The sequence below is a fragment of the Haematobia irritans genome, chromosome 2 (assembly GCF_050003625.1).
Source record: "Haematobia irritans isolate KBUSLIRL chromosome 2, ASM5000362v1, whole genome shotgun sequence".
NCBI lineage: Eukaryota > Metazoa > Arthropoda > Insecta > Diptera > Muscidae > Haematobia > Haematobia irritans.
Window position 1 is genome coordinate 120,656,111 of NC_134398.1, and position 13,688 is coordinate 120,669,798.

General features: G+C 33.4%; 2 protein-coding genes across 2 annotated transcripts in view; one reads left to right on the forward strand and one right to left on the reverse strand.

The window, feature by feature from the left end:
- Positions 1-1,271: 1,271 nt before the first annotated feature.
- On the forward strand, positions 1,272-5,387 carry LOC142225039 (uncharacterized). The gene is made up of 2 exons (XM_075294815.1): positions 1,272-2,005; positions 2,648-5,387. The coding sequence occupies exons 1-2, from the start codon at positions 1,272-1,274 to the stop codon at positions 5,385-5,387; spliced, it is 3,474 nt and encodes a 1,157-aa protein (XP_075150930.1).
- A 2,260-nt stretch (positions 5,388-7,647) lies between these two features.
- Positions 7,648-13,688, reverse strand: part of snsl (snustorr snarlik) — a 36,386-nt gene continuing 30,345 nt past the window's right edge. Inside the window, exons 3-4 of the mRNA XM_075293733.1 lie at positions 8,490-8,576; positions 7,648-8,409 (exon numbers count right to left, since the gene is read on the reverse strand). Coding sequence (XP_075149848.1) covers positions 7,781-8,409; positions 8,490-8,576 — 716 coding nt within the window. The 3' untranslated portion in view covers positions 7,648-7,780. The remainder of the gene's footprint in view (positions 8,410-8,489; positions 8,577-13,688) is intronic.

Genomic DNA, 13,688 nt, shown 5'->3' on the forward strand with positions numbered 1-13,688 from the left:
AGGCACTTGTTTCTGGGTGTGGTATCACAATAAATGAGCTTGAAATATGAGCCTGTCCATATACCTAACCTTAATTTGTCGCTTCTAGAAACCCTAGAAATCAAAACGGGAGTTCAGTCCGTAGGGGGTTATACCAAAACGTGGACTGAAACATACTATATTCGGCATACCTATTTTCGGATCTGTAATATCTCTACATTTCCAATTTCAAGCAGATATACGGTTTCTTGAAGCCCAAGAAGTCAAATCGGTCTATATGGAGGCCATGTCAAAACATTGACCTATACTCATCGTATTCGACGCACCTATATATGGTCCTAAAATACCTGTAGATATCAATTATCAGGTATCGGCTTCGGTTTCTATAAGCTTAAGAAATGAAATCGGCAGATACGCCACATTCGCCACCATACTTGTAGTCCTAAAATAACCACCAAAATATTTCGAATTAAAAAGTTTATTGAAATTGAATAATTTGATTGAAGTTATTTTTAAATTTTTAATTAAAAAATAATTGATACAACTTACGTTTTAATAAAACTTGGCCGTTACGGCCATTTTCATGTAGCTCCGTTTGGCTTTAACTTTCAGTTAACGGAAAGTAAATTGCAAATATCTTCACTCCGGTTAACGTTAACTGAAAACAAGTATATACGGCCGTAAGTTCGGCCAGGCCGAAGCTTATGTACCCTCCATCATGGATTGCGTAGAAACTTCTTCTAAACACTGTCATCCACAATCGAATTACTTAAGTTGCGGTAACGCTTGCCGATGCCAAGGTATCTTAAAACCTCCTAACACCACCTTCTAAATTGTATGTAAGTCCATACGTGGTATATATTAAATCAAAAAAGATCGATCCAATACGTATAAAATTCAGTTTGACAAAGTAGACATAACATTTTGACAAAATTTTCTACAGAAATAAAATTTTAACAAAATTTTCTATAGAAATAAAATTTTCACAAAATTTTCTACAGAAATAAAAATTTTGACAAAATTTTCTATAGAAATAAACTTTTGAAAAAAAATATTGTATAGAAATAAAATCTTGGTAGATTATTTTTGGCCCGAGTGGCAACCATGATTATGAACCGAATAAAATTTGAACAAAATTTTCTATAGATATAAAATTTTGAAAAGTTTGCCTGCAGCCTTCGTTGTGAAAGGACGTGTTGTTATCAATAGCGCACAAACTAAACGTCGATTACAACAATTTTAACTGTGTTAAACTTTTTCTGTAATATTTCTTTATTCATATTTTCGCGAAAATGGCAAGTCCATCAGGAACTGTTCCATTATGTGCCCAATGCGGACTAACTATAAAGGAAAAACATATGATATGTGGAGAATGTGGCCAACACTTTCACTTTTCCCCTTGTTGTTCTTTACAACAATCATCATATGCTGGAATGAATGCAGTAAAAAAGGCTGCCTGGAAATGCCATAAATGTAGAGAACGCAAACCTTCGAACACTGCCTACCAAATAGTTATATCTTCAAGTGAAAATAGTGCACAAAAACAAAAGAGATGCGAAGAAGATGACAATGATGATGATGTCTTTGACGAATCAAACAAACGTCAGAAAAATAACTCCACTAATCCTATAAAAAACAATCCGATTTTTCAAATACAATCGCCCATAACACAAAAACAAACAACCTCAGAAGAACATGGTGGAATGCAAATGATGATGCAAAACATTGCTGCTCAACTTTCTTCCATCAACGCTCAACTGCAAAACCAACAAACCACACTTACACATATTAACGAAAACCTTGTAAATTTGAATACTCAGGTTACTGAATTACAACTACAAAACAAAGAAAAAGACAAGAAACTGCTCGAAATGGAAATGACAATCAATAAGTTAGAACAGAAGCTAATAAGAAAGAACATTGAAATAAGTAATATAAAAAATGAGACTTTAAGTGCGGGAGAAATAATAGAAAAAATTGCAACAAAGATTAATATAGTTATAAATGAGAATGATATAGAGAACATGTACAAAATAAAAAGCAAAAACAAAGTAATTGTAGAAAATAAAGAGACACCGAGTGGATGCGAACGGGATAAACGATAACATAGATGAGAACAAATATTTGTTTATAAATGATCAGCTGACCACATACAAACGTCGTTTGTTGTGGCTCATAAAGAAAAAAGCAAAAGATGTTAAGTGGAAATATGTATGGGTTCGTGAAGGTGAAATTTATGTACGAAAACATGAAAACGAAAGCAGCTTAAAAATTAATTGTGAAACAGATATCGAATTAATCTCTTAACTATACAAATATTCACACAAATAAACTAAACAGATTATAATATATATATATATAAATTCAATCCAAAATTCCATATGAGACAGAGACTCTTACTACATATATAGTAATATCAAAACATGAGTGATAATAACTGTAAAGTGATAACTAGCTTCAACTTATTGAATACTGAATTACTAAACTATCCGATTTCCTTAATATACATGAACATCCGATCTTTAAGAAAAAATTTTAATCTTTTTATTGCTAATATTCAAAAAATAATAAATGAGATAAAACTCATAATATTGGTAGAGACAAATATTACGGACGATGAGAATAGTTTTTACCATATACCAAATTTTAACAGTACATTTTTGAACAGAGAAGGTAATGGTGGTGGTATAGCTATTTACGTTAAAGAATCCATTACATATAATATAATTCGCGAAAATACAATAACCTTTGAATCCCTTCGTATTAATGTATTCATTAATAAAATCCAATTAAGTCTATTGGCAATTTATCGCCCGCCACGAACAAGCCGAAATCAATTCATAGAAGAACTTGAACAATGCATTTGTAAAGTAAAGAGGAATGATGCATTGTTTATTGTTGGCGATGTGAATATTAACATTTTAAGCGATAGAGATAAAACAACATCAACATATCTCGATATAATGTCTTCATACGGACTTCAGTGCTTGGTAAATGAGATTACTCGCGAAGATTTCAATACAAACAGAGGCTCATGCATTGATCACATGTTTGTGAGAAGCACGAGAGCAATATCCAGTGGACAAGCGGTTGTTGTTATGAGTTCGATCTCTGACCATTTCTCATTATTTTGTTGCATGAGTGTAAATGATACACAAAATCAAAAGAGAAAAAACAATTACAATGGCATAAACCAGGGTTCGGCAACAAACCAACATAATGACTTGATGATTAATACAAGAAAAGTTAATAATTTATGCAGAAACGTAAATTGGAATGAGATAAATACAAATGATAGTTGTGATGAGACTTTTAAAAAAATTTTAGATAAATTTAATAAGATTTATGCTAAATCTATGCAAACAAAACCAACATTAAAGAAAAGAAATGAATTTCCGTGGTTAAATAATCAAATTCTATATTACTGTAAATTAAAAGACAAATTATACCAAAGATATAGAAAAAATAGAAATAATACAGAAAAAGAAAGGGAGTACAAATTGTTTAACAATAAACTAAACAAAATAATACAATGTGCCAAAAACGAATACTACAGAAACGAATTCATTAAAAATAGAAACAACATTCGTGGTACCTGGAAAACATTAAATGTAATTCTTGGTAAGAAAGTTTTAAGTCTGGATCAAGAAATAAAGAGAAATTTCAAAAACGATAATTTAAGAGTTGTAACAGAAAACTTTGCAATAAAATTTGATGAAAACGTAAAAACCATTCTACACGATTGTAACATTAAAACATTTACCTATCAAGAAACTCGCATTCATAACTCGATATACTTTGAGGAAACCAATGAACTGGAAATATTAAATATATTGAAGACTCTGAACCTCAAAAAAGGACCCGGTGTAGATGGAATTCGCCCAAAGGATGTACGAAACAACGCTGAGCAATTAGTTTCAATCATTACAACGTTTGTAAATTCTAGTCTAAACGAGTGTAAAATACCGCAACTTCTGAAAACATCTCTAGTGAGACCTATTTACAAAAAGGGACAAAAAGACGACTACAACAACTACAGACCGATATCCATATTGCCAGTGCTAGAAAAAGTTTTGGAAGAAATCATAGTACGGAGATTGAATAATTTCCTATCCAAGTACAACATCATTAACGATAATCAATACGGCTTCCAAAAAGGCAAAAACATTAACAAACTTCTAGGTCATTTTTCCAACTTTGTCAATCAAAAACTTGATCAAAGAGCTCACTGTATTGCCTTATTTATTGATTTTAGTAAGGCATTTGACAGTCTTTCTCATGGAAAGTTGTTGTCTACCTTAGAGAGAAATGGAATCCGTGGACAATGTTTACAATGGTTTAAAAACTACCTAGAATGTAGATCATTTAGAGTACAAATTGACGATAACGTCAGTAAACAGATACCAATAAAATATGGAGTTCCCCAAGGATCTAAATTAGGACCTGTACTGTACTTAATATATGCTAATGAACTGCTTAATATCCTAAAGAATAGTAAAGCCTTTGCCTACGCAGACGATACTGCAGTTATTGTATCACACCCAAATCTGGAAGATGCACAAATAATTATGCAAACAGAGTTAAATAATATCGCGAGATGGTGCCATGATAACGGACTTATTATAAATGCCGATAAGACCAAACTGCTACACATAAGACTGCCGAGTTTAAGTAATACGAGCATTAAGTTAAAATTTCATAGTACTCAATGTCTTCACTCATATCGAAATTCGGCTGATAATGATTCTTGCGAAACATTTATTGAAGTAGTGGATGAAATAAAATATCTTGGTGTGGTAGTTGACAAATATTTTAACTGGAAGTCCCATATACAGGAACTGAACAAGAAACTGCGTAAAGCTTTATATATACTTTATCACCTCAACAACTCTGCACCTTTGGCAGTAACTAAACAGGCTTACTTTGCACTTGTGGAATCACAACTACGGCATGGAATAACATCATTCGGATCATCATCACATTGCAAAATACTACAATTAACACAGAACAGGCTTTTAAAGATGTTGATGAAAAACAGAACCAATGATCATAATATAATAACCAATAACAACGATGATATATCACAGCAAATTACAAATCCTCGACAAAATGTAACAATCTTTGCACAGCAACACAGTATTTTAAGCGTCTCGAACTTATACAAAAACACAATACTAAATGAATTTCATGGAGATTCAATCTTAAAACCAATTAGTCACATACATAACACAAGAAGACGTGTTGAAGGACGATTTTATGTACCGCAACACAACAACAAATACGGAAAAAGGTCATTAAACGTACAGCTACCTATGATATTCAACTCGATGCCACTAGAAGCTCTAAATAGTGGAAACAGGCATAAGCGAAAAAAATTAATAAAGCGGCAGTTATTACTCTCACAATGAAGGCATATTATTAAAGATTGCTTATTATATATACCATAATCAAAAGTTTTTGTAATATTCTACTATTTAATAGTTAATATTGATTGGAATCCAATATTCTTCAGAATAATCATTTGTAATTATTTGTATATATAACAATATTTATTTTTCTTTTCCCTTGCATACAAGTTTATAAACTTCGCGGGGGACATTTAATTCTTGAATTGTATATGAATTTATTATGAATTATTATTAATAATAAAAAAAAAAAAAAAAAAAAAAAAAAAAAAAAAAAAAAAAAAAAAAAAACTTTCTCAAAATTTTGACAAAATTTTCTATAGAAATAAAATTTTGGTTGATTATTTTTGGCTCTAGTGGCAACCATGATTATGAACCGATATGGACCAATTTTTGTGTGATTGGACCAATTTTGGTATGGTTATTAGCGACCATATACTAACACCACGTTCCTAATTTGAACCGGATCGGATGAATTTTGCTCCTCCAAGAGGCTCCGGAGGTCAAATCTGGAGAACGTTTTATATGGGGGCTATATATAATTATGGACCGATATGGACCAATTCTGGCACGGTTGTTAAAGATCATATACTAACACCATGTTCAAAATTACAACCGGATTGGATGAAATTTGCTTCTCTTGGAGACTTCGCAAGCCAAATCTGGGGATCGGCTTATATGGGGGCTATATATAATTATGAACCGATGTGGACCAATTTTTGCATGGTTGTTAGAGACCATATAACAATATCATGTACCAAATTTCAGGCGGATCGGATGCAATTTGCTTCTCTTTGAAGCTCCGCAACCCAAATCTGGGGATCGGTTTATATGGGCGCTATATATAATTAAGGACCGATATGGACCAATTTTTGGATGGTTGTTAGAGACCATATACCAACATAATGTACCAAATTTCAACCGGATCGGGTGAAATTTGCTTCTCTTTGAGGCTCCGCAAGCCAAATCTGGGGATCGGTTTATATGGGGGCTATATATAATTATGGACCGATGTGGACCAATTTTTGCATGATTGTTAGAGACCACATACCAACACCATGTACCAAAGTTCAGCCGGATCGGATGAAATATGCTTCTCTTAGAGGCTCCACAAGCCAAATCTGGGGATCGGTTTATATGGGGGCTATATATAATTATGGACCGATGTGGACCAATTTTTGCATGATTGTTAGAGACCATATACCAACACCATATACCAAATTTCAGCCGGATCGGATGAAATATGGTTCTGTAAGAGGCTCCACAAGCCAAATATGAGGGTCCCTTTATATGGGGGCTATACGTAAAAGTGGACCGATATGGCCCATTTTCAATACCATCCGACCTACATCGATAACAACTACTTGTGCCAAGTTTCAAGTCGATAGCTTGTTTCGTTCGGAAGTTAGCGTGATTTCAACAGACGGACGGACGGACGGACGGACATGCTTAGATCGACTCAGAATTTCACCACGACCCAGAATATATATATATATATATATATATATATACTTTATGGGGTCTTAGAGCAATATTTCGATGTGTTACAAACGGAATGACAAAGTTAATATACCCCCATCCTATGATGGAGGGTATAAAAATGGCATATGGAATATATAGACAAGATGAAATTTTTTAAATTCTACTTCAAAATTTACTTCAAACAATCATTTGTTATCATACTAAAACACTAAGTTAGTTAAGCAAGTAATTGCATATAGTTATGTTTTAATTAAAAACTTCATTGAGTGTTGTAATCAACATCAATTAAATTTTTAATTGAATCAAATAAAAAATTAATTGAAATTTGCCAAATCAAATAATTTCTTAATCAAATATTTTTTATGCCCAATTGGGCACTCTGAAAACCGGACACCTCCCAAATGTGGACAAAATTTAGGCGACCGTGGGTGTTCACTTTTCAGAGGTTTCTCTGTATATATATATATGACCATACAAATGAATTCAATGCTAACTAAAGCAAAAGAAAATTTTCGTACACTTCTCAAAAATAGTAAGAATGAACTACAGCGTGGTTGAAATGACCGTGATCTGGCGCTGTGATTTGTTTCTTTATTTTTAGTCAACTTTTGGTTTTTGAATTTCGTAAAGAATTCTCGTTAATTTAATTAATCTCCAATTTTGAAATACAATTTAGTTAAATTTTCGCACGGGATAGTTCATTTTTCCAATGCCATATTTTCCTTTTTTGATTTAATGTAAATGCTCTTCTAAATCCTTAAATCTTTCTTAAAACTCGTAATTTGTTCTTATATCTAGGAAAAATTTTATTTACATAAAAACACATGGAAATATGTTACAAAAATGTTGAATCATATGAAACAAATAACGGAAAATGCAGAATAAAAAAATTTATGAAGACATTTGTTTCGAAATCACTCATCTAAATTGACATCCATCAGTTCCTTGGTGATTTCGGTTTTTCTTTGCTCTGGGGTTTTTTGAGCTAAACCTTGCAATTCCTCAACATTGGCAGGGGCTTTGATCAGTTGTAGTTTCTCTTGTAAATTCGTAGATGGAAGAGCACCTATGGGAGCACTTGGTGTTATCGTCTCCTCATTTGTTAATTGTGAAATATTCTCCTCCGTTGTTGAGGTTGCCATTTTATAGAGCATTTGAAGTTGTTGGAGAGCCTGAACTGGCATTTGTTGAGGCATTGATGGGGGCACGGAGGCTATTGGTGGCGGTGTTACTTGTTTCATTACCACCGCTTTCTTGGTTGGCTTAGATTTGGTAGTCACCACCTTTTTGCTCTTTGGAGCTGCTCCATTGTTTATCTGACTGGACCATTTTTCCAGCCATGATGTAGGTGGACTTTCGGTTTTTGCTACTTCTCTTTGTACGGCCCGCTGTTGTGCTTTGTTAACCTGTCTTTTATTGAACGACGATCCATTGTCTGGGTCACCAATGGGTCTGGTTTCTTTTTGGGGTCCCAATTCAACCATGACCTGGAAATCTGCATGTTGTCCTAGACGAAATCCAAAGCCCAGGCGAGAATCGGTACCTGTCAATGGAAATAGAAATTTTGAGAAAATAAGCCAGCTTAGATATGTTGCATTTTTCGCTATGGAGATGTCGATAAACCTTTTTTAATTGGCGGTATATTGGAGTATACTAATGAGAGAATGGAAGGCACTTCGTTGGGAACAATTAGACTTGATATTGATGAACCTGAAATGGGAGGAAAGAAGAGAGTGTGGTTAGGAAAACATTTTTGAAATATAGGATTGAAAGTCTACTTAAATAAAGGGTGATACGGTCAAAATTTGGTCAATATAAACTTGACGTATTTCTTTCAATTTTGCATTTAAAAAACCTGAACTCCCCTCATTTTGAAGGTGTGTGTGTGTAGAATGTTGCTCCTATTTTGATTTTGGAATTCACTCTTCAGTTGTCAAAATGCCATCCAAGCAAGAAGAGCAGCGTATCAAAATCCAAGCTACTCGCACGCAAAGCTGGCAAAATCGCTAAAAGTTGCCAAATCAACCGTTACAAATGTAATTAAAGTGTTTGGGGAACGTTTGTCGACAGCCAGGAAGTCTGCATCGGGGGGAAATCGAAAACCGGAAGCCGCTGAGACGACAAAGAGAGTTGCCGGTAGTTTCAAGCGAAACCCTAACCTCTCTCTCCGAGATGCCGCAAATAAGCTGGGTGTATCGTCTACAACCGTGCATCGAGCCAAAAAACGAGCCGGACTATCGACTTACAAGAAGGTAGTGACTCCAAATCGTGATGATAAACAAAATACGACGGCCAAAGCGCGATCCCGGTGGCTGTACACGACGATGCTGACGAAGTATGACTGCGTGGTAATGGACGACGAAACCTACGTCAAAGCCGACTACAAGCAGCTTCCGGGACAGGAGGTTTATACGGCAAAAGGAAGGGGAAAGGTAGCAGATATTTTCAAGCACATAAAACTGTCAAAGTTCGCAAAGAAATATCTGGTTTGGCAAGCCATCTGTACCTGTGGCTTGAAAAGCAGCATTTTCATAGCTTCCGGGACTGTCAACCAAGAAATTTACGTGAAAGAGTGTTTGAATAAACGTCAGCTGCCTTTCCTGAAGAAACACGGTTGTTCCGTACGGTTTTGGCTGGATTTGGCATCTTGTCATTACGGTAAAAAGGCCATGGAGTGGTACGCCGCCAACAACCTGCAGGTGGTTCCCAAGGACAAGAACCCTCCAAACACGCCAGAGCTCCGCCCAATTGAGAAATACTGGGCTATTGTCAAGCGGAACCTAAAGAAGACCAAAAAAACTGCTAAGGACGAGCAGCAGTTCAAGGCAAACTGGCCTTCTGCGGCGAAGAAGGTGGACAAGGTGGCTGTACAAAATCTGATGGCAGGTGTCAAGCGTGAGGCCCGGCAATGCGGATTTGGAAAAGCGAAAGCCTAACTGAATATTTTTCCTGAATTTTATACTAATTGAACTTGAAAAAGAAATTTAATTTGATTTTTTAAATAAACGATTTCACTGATTTACACGCGTTTTCCCTTGACCAAATTTTGACTTTTTTGAATTTGAATTATAAGGATTTTGGTATTGATGCCAAGCCAAAGATGCGGCTTCTTTAAAATGAAGTCATTTGTAGCGACCTATCTGGTTTAAATCTAATTTAAATTGAATTTTCATTCACTTTTCCCGGCATATAAATAATTTTATTCACGTACAAACAAATGTCTGTTTAAAAATCCAAATTATAACGGATACTTCAAAGTAAAAATTTTTTTCTTAATTCCAAAAAAAAAACTTTAAACCAAAGATACAAAATCCTCAAAATAAATCTTAGCATATATTTTAAACGTTTTATCTTAAAACTAAATCTTTTATGTTTCAGTTAATTTAAGGACGATTTCTTTAAATCAAAAATGTGTTGCTTTACTTTAAGGAAAATTGACCTTTGTTAGTACGACTTTGACGGGGGACGCAAATTTCAAAGATTCGGAAGAAAAATTTTAAATCAAAGATTATAAACTTTCATTTAATAAAAATTTACCCTAAATATTTTCAATTACTAATGAAATAAATGAAATGAAATATTGTGTAAATTGCGCATCTTTAAATTTAGGTGGCGTAGTCTTTAATACCACGTAAATATTTCTTCAGTTTACCCTGAAACACTCTGTGGAACAAAATAGTCCCAGCAAAAAAAGCGTCGCCAAAGAAGTAATGAAAATGTTCTTTTTGAATCCGGAAGTGGTGCAAAATTGACGCAGAAGCGATGAATTTAACATGGGCTTGTCATAGGACGGAAGTCCTCCATTTCAACAGTCGTTGCACTGAATTTGCATCACTTCTTTAGGTGTGAACCGAATTCAATGTTTTGGATGTAAATAAAAAAATTCCGTGATATTTTGACAAATAAATAATTTTTATAATTTTTTATAATTTGTAATGGATTCTAACGCTTGTCGGAAACGTTTGACCTCAAATATTTTCAATAATTCACAATTTTTCCAGATTGGATTTAGCATTTTTGTCAACAAAATTTAAATGATTTGTACCATTTTATGAATTCTTACTCTGTTTTTAACCTATTTGAAACAAAAAAAGTTCAAAATAATCCATTAAAAATATTAAAAAACCAAGTTATAAAAAATTGAATTAAAATAACTTCCTGGGTAGTTAAAATAAAGAACATCATTGGGAGTTCATTTTCTGGAAGTGCTTTTAAAGTTGTGCCTTTGGAAGAACTTCCAATTTTTTTATAATTTTTTATAATTTGTAATGGATTCTAACGCTTGTCGGAAACGTTTGACCTCAAATATTTTCAATAATTCACAATTTTTCCAGATTGGATTTAGCATTTTTGTCAACAAAATTTAAATGATTTGTACCATTTTATGAATTCTTACTCTGTTTTTAACCTATTTGAAACAAAAAAAGTTCAAAATAATCCATTAAAAATATTAAAAAACCAAGTTATAAAAAATTGAATTAAAATAACTTCCTGGGTAGTTAAAATAAAGAACATCATTGGGAGTTCATTTTCTGGAAGTGCTTTTAAAGTTGTGCCTTTGGAAGAACTTCCAATTTTTTTTGCTGGGGTATAAATTAGTGCATATGTTTGCAATACCCAGAAGGAGACGAAATAGACACTTGGTGTCCTTGGAAATATTGCTCAAGGCCGGCCCCTGAGTCGATATAGCCATGTCCGTCCGTTTGTGAACACATTTTTCCAATCAAAGTCACAGTTTTAGTTCAAATTTGGCATAAGAAGGTGTTTTGGGACAGAATAGAACATTGAAAGAAAATGTTTCAGATTTAGATATAGCTACACTCAAACAAAAGTTTACTTGGGTCCAACGATTTTGACCTTCCCCTAAGAATTTTGGTATTGATTCTAAGCCAAAGATGCGGCTTCTTTAAAATAAAGAAATTTTTTAGCGACCTATCTGGCTTTAAATCTAGGATCAATAAAATTAAAATTAGGATACAGATCTCATTTATAAAATTTTCATTCTCTTTTCGCGGTTTATTAATAAAGGTACTCACATACAAATTCCAGTTTAAAAATCCAAATTATAACGAATACTTTAAAGTAAAAAATGTTTTCTTAATTCCAAACACAAAAACTTTAAACCAAAGATGCTAAATCCTCAAAATAAGTCATAGCCTATATTTGAAGCGCTTTTATCTTAAATGTTAAGTTTCAATATTTCAGTTAATTTAAGGACAATTTCTTTAAATCATTAATGTGTTTCTTTAATTTAAGGCGACTTAGCCTTAGTTCAAAGACATGGGACTTTAACGGAGGGACGCAAATTTACAAAATTTGTGTCCTAAATTTAATAAAACATTTTGAAGCAAAGATTATAAACTTTATTTTAATTAAAATTTTATTATTTTAAAGAAATTTGGCTTTAATATTTTGTAAATTTCGCGGCCTAAAATTTAGGTTGCATAATCTTTAATATCACGTAAATATTTTTTTTCGAAAATACACCTTTAAGGGGTCACAAAAACTTCTGAAGAAAAGATCTGGAAAATGTTTAATATTTATGTGATAGACCATTTCGGTAGCTTATTTTTAGACTTTTCCAAAACCACGTAGCACCCTCCGATTCAGAGAAAATTAGGGATTACCGACTTATGTGGTTTTGTCATATGATATTTTATTTTAAATAATAACATATCTTTATTTATGACGTTTTGTCGAATTGAATCTTGATAATATTCTGACTAAAAAACAACACAACCGAAGTTAGATTTTTCGACAAAACACCATGACTTGAAATACTCGTATGTTGTTTTGTAAAAGAAAAATTGGTCAATTACACACACTTTAAGTCGACTTATGTTGTTTTGTCAAAAGTATCATACAAGTATTTCGATTTTATTTTACAACATATGATGAGATATGTTGTTTTGTCAAAATTAAACTTAAAAAAATCGCGACTTATGTTGTTTTCGCCATTCTATATCTTCCGATCTAGGGCAGATATTGAAAATCTGTAAACACAGAAAGATGCACCTTCAAAAACTACACACAACATAAAATTTTTGAGAAATTGTCTTATCTCGACTTATGGGATTTTGTTGTCATAAGTCCACAGATATATAGATATGCAAATTTAATTACAACATAATTGTAAGTTGCTGGTACTCGTTCATGATTGCTTATCGACTTAGAATTTTTAGATAAATTACAAACATACGTGCTTATTTGTATTCTAACGCAATTATATTTAAGAGATTTTGCTGCGGGCAAACAAATGTTTAGAAACTGGAATCAACTATTTGGAGACTTAAACAAAGATATGCTTAGAGTGAAACATAACATGTTTGCACAGTACAAACATTTTTTGAGGGTGTAACAGGTTGGCTGATAAGTCCCCGGTCTAACAAAGAAAAACACATTTTTTTGTCAAAATTCGTTTTTATTATTCAACATAGTTCCCTTCAAGAGCCATACAACAACTATAACGATCTTCCAATTTTTTGATACCATTTTGTTAGTACTCCTTCGGTTTTACCTCAAAATAGGCCTCACTTTCGGCGATCACCTCTTCATTGCAGCCAAATTTTTTCCTTGCGAACATCCTTTTGAGGTCTGAGAACAAGAAAAAGTCACTGAGGGCCAGATCTGGAGAATACGGTGGGTGGGGAAGCAATTCGAAGCCCAATTCATCAATTTTTGCCATCGTTCTCAATGACTTGTGGCACGGTGCGTTGTCTTGGTGGAACAACAATTTTTTCGCGATTTCGGCCTTCAAACGCTCCAATAACGACATATAATAGTCACTGTTGATGGTTTTCCCTTCTCAAGATAATCGATAAA